Source organism: Xiphophorus maculatus, chromosome 13 (genome assembly GCF_002775205.1).
Source record: "Xiphophorus maculatus strain JP 163 A chromosome 13, X_maculatus-5.0-male, whole genome shotgun sequence".
NCBI classification, from domain to species: domain Eukaryota; kingdom Metazoa; phylum Chordata; class Actinopteri; order Cyprinodontiformes; family Poeciliidae; genus Xiphophorus; species Xiphophorus maculatus.
In genome coordinates, this window is record NC_036455.1 from 3,681,179 (window position 1) to 3,694,454 (window position 13,276).

The following is a 13,276-nucleotide window of genomic DNA, read 5'->3' on the forward strand; positions in this document are numbered from 1 at the left end:
AAGGTCAGGCTGTAGCATTGCTAAGTGTTTGAAGAAGCAGGTCACTATAAACCTGCTGCGGCTTCATGACAAGATATCTAAGATTTCCAATAAGATGAGTTTTTAGGCTCCTTGGTGGTTTGTTGCAGTCGTTTTTCTTTCCACACATATCGGGGGGGATAAAGTTGCAGAAGCACCTTTTCTGACCTGGCCTGCTAATCCCCAACCCACTCCCACAGGGCTATTCTGGGCTCCCTTTTTGACCTTATTGGTCCTTTAGGTGTAGATTCCCTCAGTGACTTAATTATTTAACCGAAGGTCACACCCAACGCTCCAGTTCCCAGTTAATGTCGGAGTCTGAGTTAAGGGAACACACTGAAGGCAACAGACAAAGAAAAAGTGAGGAAAAAGAAATTTGGCAATGAGAAAACAATTAAGATAAGTATGCAGAACTTTAACAAATTAGTTTGTTTATTGTGTTGTTAAATTAGCCACATCACCAACTTAGAGAAAAATACAAAAAAGTGATTTAAGTGCATCCAATAAAGGAATATTTGGACATGTTTACAGGGACAAATTGGACAAAAACAAAGTCAAAATTGAGATAACCAACTTAGCTGCAACGTAGTAAAAAAATACGTGGAATTTGTGTACAATTCATATAATGGGATTTAAAGCACCAGAACATAAAACAGACTATTATCTAGCAAAGGAGATAATATATAATATTATAATATTGCAGATATGCTGGATTTTAAGCCAGGTTTGGTGAGAAGTACATGAATTTTCAGACAAAAATTCCAACATCAAGAGAAATTTTTCAATTCCTGCTTAAATTGAAACACCAAAATGCCTATTTCAAAGTACAAATGCTGCAACACGCTACGCTAACAGAGGCCTGAAGCAATGGCTCTGCCTCAACATTCATATTAATCTAATAAGCTAACAATTAAAATTTAGGGTGTATGTTTGTTTGTGGTGAAGTGAAATTAACTAAATAGGGATATTCCTGTTGATTTGTGATTTTATTAAAACTCAAAACTTGCACCCTCCAAGTAAAGTTAAATGTGACATTAGCCCATGCGAGAAGTGGAAAGTAGCTATTTTGTATCCGTCTTTCTACTTCTGCTACATGTATAAGCTAACTTTACAATCTTGTTTGCATTTTTCAATTTAGTATCTGTCAAACTGCTGAATATTTAAAAAGCATATTTAAGTGCACCAAATACAGAAATATTTTCAAATTCAACAACAATAATATACTATCAGGTTATACAAGTAGCTAAACTAGCATGGAACAACAGCTATCCTTACTGTTAGCTTCAGAAGCTAGCATAAAATTGTGTTTGTATGGAATAAAAACAAGAGTTCACAATGTAATCAGTAAGATTTACTGGTGCCTGTTAATTTTATTATTATTATTATTTTTAATGTTAAATTTGATCAGAATCAAGCATTTGGTAAGTTCATTTGACGCAAATTTTGGTTAGCAAGTTCCCAAAATGTCCCGTTATTCCTTTAAGTCACACGTGCCTGGCAAAGTGATTGTTGCCAAAGCTTTACAAAAGAACCGCTTTGCTCTACTGTTAGTGGAAAAGTGACAGAAAGTGAAAAATTCCCAGATAGACAATGCATGGCTGGATGAAAGGCCTTTTGATTGTAGTGGTAAGTTAAGATATTTCAGTCAAGTGTGCAGGAAAATCATAGTTTCCAGGGAATCTTTCACATGGATACTGCATGCACATTAAAGTAGACAACTGCATGCTGTCATAGTACACCATCATAATGAGGTAAATGTGCTATATAGTGGGATGCACATCCTGTACATATAAACATAGTGGTAAAAGTAGTACAAAGCTACTGTCATGTACATAATCATATATATAGAATAGTGTTTCTGTTGTGTTTAAACTGTTGTATTTTAATGTATATAAAAATAGTGGCTTTCCAAATTATTTTGGAATTAATGTTACGTTTCTCTGCAGGGTTGATTTCTGTAGTGTGATTTTGGTTGAAGGAGTGGATTGTCCCCTATGAAGACGCCTCTTCTGTCTTCTTCGCTACGTCCTCCTCAGCAGCAGTAGGCGACTTCTCTGTTGGCTCCTCCGCTTTTGGTGTTTCCTCAGCTTTTTCTGGCTCCTTCTCTGTAGCTTTTACCTCAGCCTCTGCCGATGCTGCTGCTTCCACCGTAGCTGCCTCTGGCTTGGTTTCCCCCTCTGCCTTTGCTTCTACCTTTACCTCAGGGTTTGCGCCCGCTTTTGCTTCTACCTTTGCCTCAGCAGTTGGTTCTGCCTTTGTTTCGTCGTTTTCTTTTGGTTTTGGTTCCTCCTTTGGCTCTGCGTTCTCTTTTGGTTGCTCTGCTGTGCTGCCAGGGGTGCTTTGCACCACTGGTTGGGATGCATTGTTTTCTGCAGGTTCCTGTTTGCTGAGGACACGCTGCTCACTGAGCGAGCAGGCCAGGTAGCCTATTAGCTTCATGTATTCCTCAAAGCCAACCTTGCCGTCAGAGTCAGAGTCTAGTCCCTGGCTCATAGTGTTGATTGCTTCCTTGCTGTCTGCACCCTACAAGTTGGACATACATAACCACAAGTCAGTCAACAGTAATAGTGAGCAAAAGAAGCCAATACTCTTGACTAACGCTTAACAGTCATAACATAGGCTACCTTCACATAGTAGGTAAATGCAACCCAAGTTTGCTTTTGTGCCGCTTTTTCAACCTTTATCTGGCTTTTTCATAGCAGTCTGAACGACCCAATTCCGATCTTTTCGAATCCTTAGAAATCCAATTTGTGCCACTTCCATGTTTGGTGCTAATTTGGATACATATCTGACTCTTTTTAAAGCATTTGTCTGAACGGTCATGCCGCATTTTATCCAGCTTTTACGTCATTGATGTGAAACATGCGTCATTCAGCACCAGAACAAGCCAGACATGGTAAATCTGGACGTAAACGACGACTGAAAATTAGGATTATAAACTTATGAATGACGTTTGTGGCTCTGAAGCACATCACATCACAATCCCACCACTTCACATGTAAACAAGCTTTCCTACAGAAGTTGCAGTCAATGCTCCACAAAAGGTTGTTCCATTGTTTTTACTTTCTTTTCATCATCCTGCTTCGTGTTGTTGATCTTGTGACGGTAATGTTGGCTCATTGCTGAATAAACTTTAAAATCGACCCATAAACGGCTCCTTCCATGCTGTGTGACGTCAACAGTCTTTGTCTGCGCATGCAGGCCACTTTGGGGTTGTAAACCGTTCACACAAAATCCTCATTGCAATCGGGTTTAATTAGCAGGATAAACAACCACGCCAAAAAAAAGAAAAAGAATCAAGCTTCAAGACCTCCTGTGTGAACGTAGCCTTAGTTATTTTTGGAACATTTTCTGAGACTCATCCACTACTTTCACACAACAATTTGACTAATATTCACAAAATACAACTTAGAAGTGGTGAGTCTCACAAAAACTATCGTTATGAATCGGTTTTATAACAAACTGTTCAAAGACGTTTGCTCTGACCGAAAGGATGTTGCCGAGCTGGGATGAGACGAGGGTTTGAAACTCTTTCTTTCCTAGACTCTCTTTTCCTTTGGATGACTTCAGGAAGGTTTTCACCACGGCCTGGATGGCACCCTCCATGACTCCGCTGCCTGGGATACAAGAAGACACATTCATTAGGGAAACAGATTAGATTAATATCTATCCATCTTTCAGTCCGTTTGTGTATAACGTTTGATCTGAAACTTTTTAAACCTTTCAAAACTCAAAACAGGAACTAAAACGCAAACGGTAAAACCAGGCATAAGTTCTGGCGCAACTACATGTAGTGCTCTACCAATCAAAATTGGATGTGCGATTGACCAAAACAAACAGCTTCCAGTTAAAAGTTTGAAAACCAGTAGGATTGACCAGTGACCAGACTAACAAATACCAATAAGAGCTTATTTTTCTGTGCATTTTCAACAGAGCTGTGTGTGAAACATTTAATGAGACGATCATCCAAAGTTCAAATAAACTGTTTATATGCAAGGCGGCCATGTTGTATTTTGAGGATACAGTTAAGAAAACCAAACAAGCAAACAAAAAGAAAACTTCAGTCTTAGAATTTCGATTTCGGGCAATTTTTTTTTTTTTTTTGTACATTTTCCAATGTCTGCCTTGAATTTTTCAACTTTAAGTTATAATTTGAACACAAGCAGTGCAGTGCAAATGGATAAGAATTTTATTTTTCTCTTTTATTTTGTGACAAAAAACTTTCTGTACAACTTTCTGTTTTAAAATATCTGTTAAAATACCTTGAAGACCAAGAAGACACTTTTCTGAAATCGTTTGGGAACCACGTATCTAGATAAATATTGAGTTTTAAGTCATATTTTTTTCCAGATGCTACATGTTCTGAGAAAACTGAAACCAAGGATCCCTGCAAAGTTTTTCGTTTCAGTTGTCAGACTCCTGAGCTGCGGTTGGGGTCGAACAGTGACGCGAGAGAGGTGGAAAAGGTGAGAGGGAGTCTGAGAGACGAGCTGTGATGGACAATGGCGGCTCTGATCTTTGATAGGTCATCTGATCTTTCTAAACTACCAGGTAAGCTTGGATTACCAGAGGGATTACCTAGTCCTTGTCTGCCCTTCTGTCTCTTTCCCTCTCTGTCTTCCTGTCCGATCCTCATCGTACTCCAACCCTTCCTCCGATGCACAGATAATCTTCGCGTGTTGCACAGACTGAAACTAGCCAGTAAAGGTGATTGCGGGAATTCCTCTCATTGCTCTCTGCGGAGATCACTTAGACAGGAATTTATGGGCCATACCTCCGAGCTCGCTTTGCCCCGGAGCACAGAGAAGACGTTCATTGGAGGCAAACACGCTTGGCAGTCAGTTTCGGTATTCAAATGCTGCAAAGCAAATAAACAGCGCGGGGAGAGACTGTTGACTCTTTGTTTTAAGCACGCATAGACAGCATATTGACATCTACGTTCCTGGTGTGCATGTCAGGCTGAAAGACAAGCAGTTTCCAAAGCGCACATTAAATATTACCAGTTAGTGACGTTACGCCGATAGAATGACAAGGACCTATGAGCTGTCCAATCTAGCATTTCACTTCTCTCTTTTAGGTATTTTTAAAAAAAATGTTTAACACCAGCTCACTAACCAGCAGCCACCATTTAGAGCAGGGGTGGGCACTCCTGGTCCTCGAGGGCCGGTGTCCTGCAACTCTTAGATGTCTCCCTGGTCCAACACACCTGAATCCAACAGCTGAATCTCCTTCTAAGTGCAGTCAAGTTCTCCAGAGTCCTGTTAACGACCTCATTATTTGACTCAGGTGTGTTGAAGTAGAGATGCATCTAAAAGTTGCAGGACACCGGCCCTCGAGGACCAGGAGTGCCCACCCCTGATTTAGAGTCTCCAGTGTGACCCATCAATTACACGGTTCACTGGTGAGCCAACACCAGTGCTTGCCTCTTTAATTTTTTTATTAATGTAATTTAATAAACTGCCATGTCAAGTTTACTCGTTTGGTCCGGCAAAAACATCTTATCCTTACAGAAAAATTGTTTATCTGCCATCACTGGTGGCCATGCTAACTAGCTTTAGCATGGCCACCAGTAGTATAGCAGCTGAAACAAGAGAGTGGTGTGAGCAGCGCTACAGGGAGCGGTGATTGACAGCAATAAGACTCTCCTTCCCACTCTGGCTGGTTGCTTCTATTTAGCACCAGGAGAATTGGATTTTTTTTCACAGATTATCTGTCTTATAATAGCAGACAGTTTCGACAAATATGTAGAAAACATTTATACGTTTTTTCTAAAAGTTACATACTGTTGCTTTAATAAGGTTTATAATATTATTTGCCAAAACAACAACAACAACAACAACCCCCCTGCCCCCAGAAACATATGATATACATAAACATAAATTAGAAACAACCATTTTGTGTTTTGGTACTGTGACTTTTCATCTTTGAGGCAGGGCTGCCACATACTAACAAACTTTGAAGCTGTAATATCTGTAAAGTATTGAAATATTGGTTATGATTAACTCTCTTGTGCCAGTCTTTTCAATCATCAAGGTGCCTCCTACTCTCCTGGAGCTTATGAAACTTACTAAACTCTACGTGAGTTTTAGTATGGGGGCTGACAGAGGGAGAATATGGTCAATGAAATATGTCAAATATATCACTAAATATTGTATCCAAGCTGCCTTTTACAGTTACAAGCTTCTACAGCATCCAAGAAAGCTTACGCCTTAGGCCGACTTTGCAAATTGGACACAGAAAAAAAATGACCAAGGGCTCAAGAGTATATACATAAGAGCTGCGTGACCACTCCTAGTTGTCAAAGTAATCCAAACACTTAAAGTGATCCTGAGCTCAGCTGGGACTTTAGGGGACTTCTTCCTGTGCCTGACACGCCCTTCCAGCCCTGAGTACACAGGGCCCTTAACTGACGGCTCGTATCCACACACACATCACCCACCGTTGTTCCGACACTGCTGGGTACTTTCTATGAACAAGTATAGATAAACATATTCCCCACATAAAAAAAAAAGTATCCAATTCAATGTCATTCATCTTCTCCTTCAAGAAAAAACCCCCAGAGCCAAACACAACAGCACAAATAATTAAACGCAAAGTCCTACAACCGAGAGTTTCGCCTTTCGCCGCAGAGACCCAAAGGGGGGATTGGGTGTTGCGTTTCAAAAAGAAGAAAAACAACGGGTGAACGTGATACGGTCCATGCGCAGAGTAATGACAATACTACCGCTGGTGTGGCATGAAATATTAACAGAGGAACAAGTCGGGCTGTGGCTATAAACAGCGGGAAGAGTCGCTGTCTCCCACCTAAGTAAAATCCACGCATCCAGACCCGTGGGTGTGCGTAAGGACTCATGATTAACGAGACGGATTGGTTTAACAACTTAAAAAATAAGAGAGAAAACTGGATACAAGTTGCTGCTCTCGGCTTCCTGGTCAATAAAAGCAGGACGTAAAAGTTGCGCGTTTCATTCACGAACACCCGTGGGGTGTGTTAGGTTCACCTGGATTTTGCAGCTGATCACTCAGTCCAAATCTATATTAAAGTGTCTTCAAGTGAATCTAATACGGGTGTAAGCGCAGTGAGAAATAAAAAAAAGCGGAAAAATATAAATTAAATAGTTGGACTTTTCTTTCTAGAAAAGCGCAACTTGAGCCCCAAAACTTTGTAGGACAAGCAGGCAGTGAAACAGCGGGTCCTGCAGCCAGACAGGAGCAGGGAGCCTCTTGCGGGAGTTTATCGAAACGTGGCAACAGGAGAGAGAGAGAGAAAAAAAGAAAAAGTAAAGAAAAAAAAAAACGCCGCTTCCACGCAGGAAACACTTACAATAAACCAAAAGGAAAACATCCAAACTCACCGTTTGCCGTCTGCGGGAGAAGATAACTGTGTAAAATGTGCGCCAAAAGTGACTTTCGGAGCTCTCATCCGCCTTTTTTCTGCGCTGCTTTGAGCCCTGCGGACTTGCCAAACTAGTAGGACTGCAGAATCTCTTCCGTGATTTGGGCTCGTTCCCCCCCCCCCTGTCCTTAAAAGTTTCCCCCCCCTTCACAAGTCAAAGGGCGTGTACCTGGGAGAGTGGGAAGGGAGAGCAGAGGAGTGGAAGACAGCGACCCTGACAAGCAGGGAAGGAGATGAAAATACAAGCAAAAAAAAAATTTAAAAATACACTGAAAGTTGTTTTTTCTTATTATTTCATTATTTAGACGTTTCAGGTTATTGTTCAGCTGATAAGCCAGCTGTTCCGCGTCATGCGTGATTTCCTCATTTTGCGGCTTGCAGCAGCTTCATCTGCTGGGACGGAGAGGCAGGGCGGGTGTGATGACTTCATTTTCATTTCGCTTTTTAAATGAACTTTAAAACGCAAATTATTAAGCCACAACCCAAAACTTTAATTTGTTTTTAAGTTATGAGAATGCATTTCAAAACGCATGAAACGATTAACTGCGTTAAAGCAGAACTGAAATGCAGAGTTTGATCTGAGGGCAGTTTTTTTTTCTTTCATATTTGTTGGTATAAGAAATAAAATACATTTTTAATCCCATCAGATCAACAAACATTAATGTGATTTATTAGGATTTTCTGATAGACCAACAGAAAGAAGCGGCAGTGCCAAAGGAGAATGATACGCAGCTTTAAATCCAACTTAGAAATAAAAATCTGCTTTAAACTTCAAACATCTTTTAACTCTGATGCCCCTAAATAAAATTCAACCCACCCACATACCTTTATGTAGGCCATCTAATTAAGAGATCCCACCTGTTCGTAGTTTAATCTGAATATAAATCCAGCTTTTCTTTCAGATATTTAAGTAACATTAGTGAACAAACAGCTTTATGAAGACGGCAGTTTTATGCAGGGTTAGGTTATAAAACAATACGTAAAAACTCTGGCTAATAATATTTCTGGCTATATTATCACATATAAAGGTAACAAAATAGGTTTTTAATATATATTTGCAAAGAATGTACAAAATAGAAAATTGCTCATGTTGGAACAAGGAATATTGTTTTTGCAGTCCAACTTCTGTTGTTTTCTGGCCTTAAATAATAACATATGTATTAAATTAAATATTTCTTGTCCCACAGTGGGTAAATGGAGATGTACCAGCAGCAAGTTATTTTTTTCAGCAGGAACAAGAAAGCTTGTCAGAGTTGATGGAAAGATAAATACAAGCGTGACCCTGGAGCAAGAATACTAAACACAGTCAGATATACATTAGATCAAAGCATATTCATGAGTTAGAATGGCCTAGTCAAAGTCTAGACCTAAATTTGAGAATCTATAAGTTTTGCTGATGTAGTTGGAGCAAAACAAGGAAGTACTGGTTCAGGGGAGGTGAACACAGCTGCAATACTTTTATTAATAATAACCCCAAGAACCATGCATGCTCTGACTTTCTCGACAGAATAACCCGTCGTTTTGTGTTGGTCCATCATACTCCCCCCTCCAGAAAACACCTTAAAGTTTATGATTGTAACGTGAAAAATTGTAGAAAAGTTCAAGAGTCATGAACACTTTAAAAGAACCTCTGGATTTCAAACAGCTGCTGTGAATACACAGTGGCCAACTTTTAGTCAGCTTAGATTCTGAATACAAGCGGATGGAACAAACTGGAATATATTTTGTGTGGCCTTGTTGCCAGATTCTTTTACAACCATGTAAAAGATTTACATCTTCAGATTTTATCTCGGTAAGTGAGGCATGGCTACCAGATGCTTATCTGCAGAAGCGAACCGCACTGCAAAAACACAAAAACTTACCAAGTAATTTGGTCTAGTTTCTAGTGAAAATCTCTTAGTACGCTTAAAGTCCAACAAAACTAACTTACGAGTAACTTTTCAGCACTCAATATGAGCTTGTTTTAAGCAAATAATTCCTTAATATTGATGGAAAATGTGCTACTTATAAGTGAAATAATCAGCAAGTGGAACAAGACATTTTAAGTAATCTGGGGAAAATGTCTTATTTTACTTTTTAGTCAGTATTAAGGAATTGTTTACTTAAAACAAGCTCCTATTTCTTGCTAAAAATTTACTTACAAATTAGTTTTGTCTTATTTCACGTGTACTAAGAGATTCACATTAGAAACTAGACCATAAGTACTTGTTAAGATGTTTTTGCAGTGCGCCTGCAAACGGACAGACAGACAGACGTTCCCATTTCAACCGTTTCTGTGACTCATCCGACCATCGTCCGTCCCTCCCACGCTCACATCTCAACACGACGAGGGGGCGTGGGGGTTGTAATTTGGATACAAAGGTCACATTTACCTATCGCGCTGAAAAATGGCGCACTCTCACAGTCAGGCCAGTAGCAAATTAAAACAGGCCCATAGGCGATAAAACGGCGGGGGATCATTCCTGCACACATAACTCTGTCTAGACATTAGTTAATGCTGAAATGACTCGTTTAAGGAAAACACAATAGGATGCATTTGGGTCACTCGTTGCCGTCCTCGCTGCTGCACTGCAAAAACACAAAATACTACCAAGTATTTCTAGAGCAAATATCTTAGTACAGTTGAATTGAGACAAAAACTAACAAGTAACTTTTTAGGAGGATAGGAGATTGTTTTAAGGCAATAACTCTTTAATATTGGCAAATAATTTCACTTATAACATTGGAAAACATCTTGTTATAAATGAAATAATCTGCCTGTGAAACTAGCCCTTTTTCGTCAATATTGAGGAATTATTTACTTAAAACAAGCTCCTGTATCTTTATGAAAATTTACTTGTAAGTTGTTTTGTCTTAATCCAAGTGTACCAAGATATTTGCACTAGAAACTAGACATAAATACTTGCTGTGTTTTTGCAGTGCGGATCATAATGCTATGCAACAGGCAGCTTTATGGAGCATTGTAAGTGTAGGATGGCTGCAGACTTTTTAAGATTACAAGCTCTTAAATCACTACAGCTCCAATTTAGGTTTGCTGGAAATCATATAACGCGGTGAATGAATGACAGCAGTCGAAGCTGGTGGTTCAGGGTTTAAAACAACAGAGGCTTTAATTCAAAGTTCCTCCCATCAGACAAATGGTTAACTATGCAGTTATACATGTGGCTCTGGCACAGAGAGATAAAAGAAATCAGATGCCCTCTCCCTCCGTTTACAGCGGGAATTAACCGAGCCGACTGGGCCGGGTCTGCTAGCTGAAGCCTCCCTGTTTGCTCGCCAGTTTTCCAATCAGCTGCCAGAACTCGGAGAAGGTCAGCTCCCCATCGTTGTTTTCGTCTATGGAGCTCATGAGCTGGTCGATGGAGGCGGGGTCACTGGCGTTCTGCGGGCAATCACAGATGAGATGCAGATCAATACGGAGCAGAAACCGAGAAACTAAATTACTTTACGATACTCAGTTACACTTTAATGGGTGTCAGTGAGTTGTTAGTCTGCTTCAGTGCATTTTAAACTTGGATTTTCTTATGGTGATCGCACAAATTTAGAGGTTTGGTTGTAAAGTCTGGCTCAGAGAACAGACTTTAAAATAATTCTGTTAGTTTTTAGCAAAATTAGAACCAAAACATTTTAAAGATCTGCTGTTATGTCACCCAGGTCTCCTGGTTCTGGTTCTGCCCCAGAACCAAGGAGATTGCAATTAGTTTCAATAGTTTTCTCATAAATACTTTGTTCAACACGTTTAGTGGAGTGATTTTGGCCACTTTCTAGTTTGTAAAACATGAAAAAGGAGAAATCAATTATAGGGATTTAGTTTTATAACCTTGTAAATAAAATTAAACTGCTTGGAATTTCAGAGACATGTCAGTAGTTTGTAGAAAAAAAAGAACAATGTTCTTTTTACTGAAACAAACTTATAAAAAGTAAAATCAGAGAAGCTGATCATGTTAAGTGATCTCTTCATTTTTCAGAGCTGTATTCAGAGCCTTCAAATGTGGACGATAAACCAATATCAGCAGAGAGACAATAAAAGCAAAAAAGAGACAAACCTTGATGAAGTTGGGAAGCTGAGAGGTCACCAGTTTGTGAAACTCATCTTTACTCAGCGTGGAGGAGGATCCCTCATTCCCAGCATACACCTTAAACTGGGAGACGATGGTGGTGATGGCAGCTTCCATGGTGGCTTATGCTGTGAATAAACCAGTAAAAATCAAGAATGCATTTTTAAAAAATAAAAACCGGAATCAGCAGCTGATGTTTTACCTTGATGAGTTTAGGCTGAGAAGCAGCAGAAGGTGCGAAGTTCCTTTCCTCTTCATCTCTGTCCATCTCCTCTCTAAATATACGGGCTTCTTCTTCTTCGCTGGTGCACACATCAGCGGAAAACCCCTCGTCGTCACTCCCCTCCTGCCCTCATCTCTGTCGGATTTCCATTACATCAAACAAAAACGAAAGAAACAAAGGAAACAGCAAACTGCCACGCTGACCTACAAAAGGTCACAGCGGATCCTGACGACTGGACAAAACGCCGCTTGAGTTCGTCTGCACCGATAGCACCAGGCGAGTCCAATCAGCTGACTGAATCGTGCATTATAAGCAATAATTAGTTTATACAAAACATGACTCAAATAATGGTACCGAGGTCCAACACACCCTCTGTTGTCTAAAACTTAACACAGTCAAAACAAAGACAGAAATTATGCTTATTACGTGTTTGCAAAACCAAGCGAGTAGCTAGCTTTTTTTTTTTTTTCTTTTCTTCATGCGTTAGTTATTGGGATGTAAGCTTTTTAAAATCAAAGCAAACGCCATTCCAGGGAGGGAGCGGTGAATCTGTGCCGAAGCCTCTAATCTGCCTGGTTGTGTTATTCAAAGAATGGCAGCCTCTGTCTGCGCTTGCGAAATGAACAACTTGTTCTCGTTCATCAGCATATCAGCTGGGTGATATCAGCGGAAGCCAACATGGAGAGCGTGCCTTTTGTTGAGGCACAGACCCGGGTCTGCGTGTAAACGCTTCAGCTGGGCACCACAGCTGAGATAATAGATGCCAGTCATGCCATCAGCTCCTGTTTCCAGCACGTAGCGAATCAGAGGCGGTGTGTGTCACACTGGGCTGGGCGGCTCCAGAGTTCTTATTGCTGGGAATTGTAGCCAGTTAGTGTATAAACCAGTGCAGAAGTTTATGCACTCCGATCATGCAGAAGTAGTTCAGTTTCTTTCCAGCTTGGACCAGAAAAAGACTTGAGTGCTCCAGTTTTGGACTGCTACTGTCCTGCTTCTCCGCTCCAACACACATGAATGAAATGACAGAAATACCTCTTTGGCATGTCAGTAAGTTCTGCAAAAGCTGAGTAATTGACCGGTAATTTGATGCAGGTGTGTTGGAGCAGAGATGCATCCAAAAGCTGCAGGACAGTGGCACTTGAAGACCCCCGATCTTGTTCTGTCCACTTGATGGAAAGCTTTTTAAGCTCTCAGTAAATCTTGTGATTGCCTGGAGCAGAAAGTTAGAACAAAAATTTAACACTCATCGCATGGGACAATCCTCAGAACAATGGGAACGTCTCAGGAAGTCTCCAGGTTCTGGGAAAAGATTTTCGGGTCCATTTATAAGTAATTACTAACTTTTTTAAGAAACATTTTTAGGATGTCTTAAAGCTTCGTCAAAGACCAAACCGTCAACCTCTACCAATAGGAAACTTGTTGGGATGTTCAGGAAGAAACAAGGAGTTACCAATGGACTGAGTGGACAACAGAAATGTCTTAAAAAAGTTTGATATTTACACACTCTACCCTGGAATTAAACTTTGTCAAATGGACCAAAATAAGCCCATAAAACTTCTGAAAACAAAAAGAAACTTCAAC

The 13,276-nt window shown here is 40.2% G+C and overlaps 2 protein-coding genes across 2 annotated transcripts; both read right to left on the minus strand.

Annotated features, from left to right (window-relative positions):
• Window positions 1-83: 83 nt before the first annotated feature.
• LOC102220762 (protein TonB-like) lies at window positions 84-7,522 on the minus strand. The gene is made up of 3 exons (XM_023345096.1): window positions 7,374-7,522; window positions 3,505-3,635; window positions 84-2,541 (listed from the first exon to the last, which is right to left on the minus strand). The coding sequence occupies exons 2-3, from the start codon at window positions 3,622-3,624 to the stop codon at window positions 2,011-2,013; spliced, it is 651 nt and encodes a 216-aa protein (XP_023200864.1). The 5' UTR covers window positions 3,625-3,635; window positions 7,374-7,522; the 3' UTR covers window positions 84-2,010.
• Window positions 7,523-10,498: 2,976 nt separating this feature from the next.
• LOC102227667 (protein S100-A13-like) lies at window positions 10,499-13,165 on the minus strand. Its single transcript, XM_014474248.2, has 3 exons — window positions 11,675-13,165; window positions 11,461-11,600; window positions 10,499-10,796 (listed from the first exon to the last, which is right to left on the minus strand). Exons 2-3 carry the CDS (start codon window positions 11,587-11,589, stop codon window positions 10,665-10,667), a joined length of 261 nt encoding a protein of 86 aa, XP_014329734.1. The 5' UTR covers window positions 11,590-11,600; window positions 11,675-13,165; the 3' UTR covers window positions 10,499-10,664.
• Window positions 13,166-13,276: the final 111 nt, after the last annotated feature.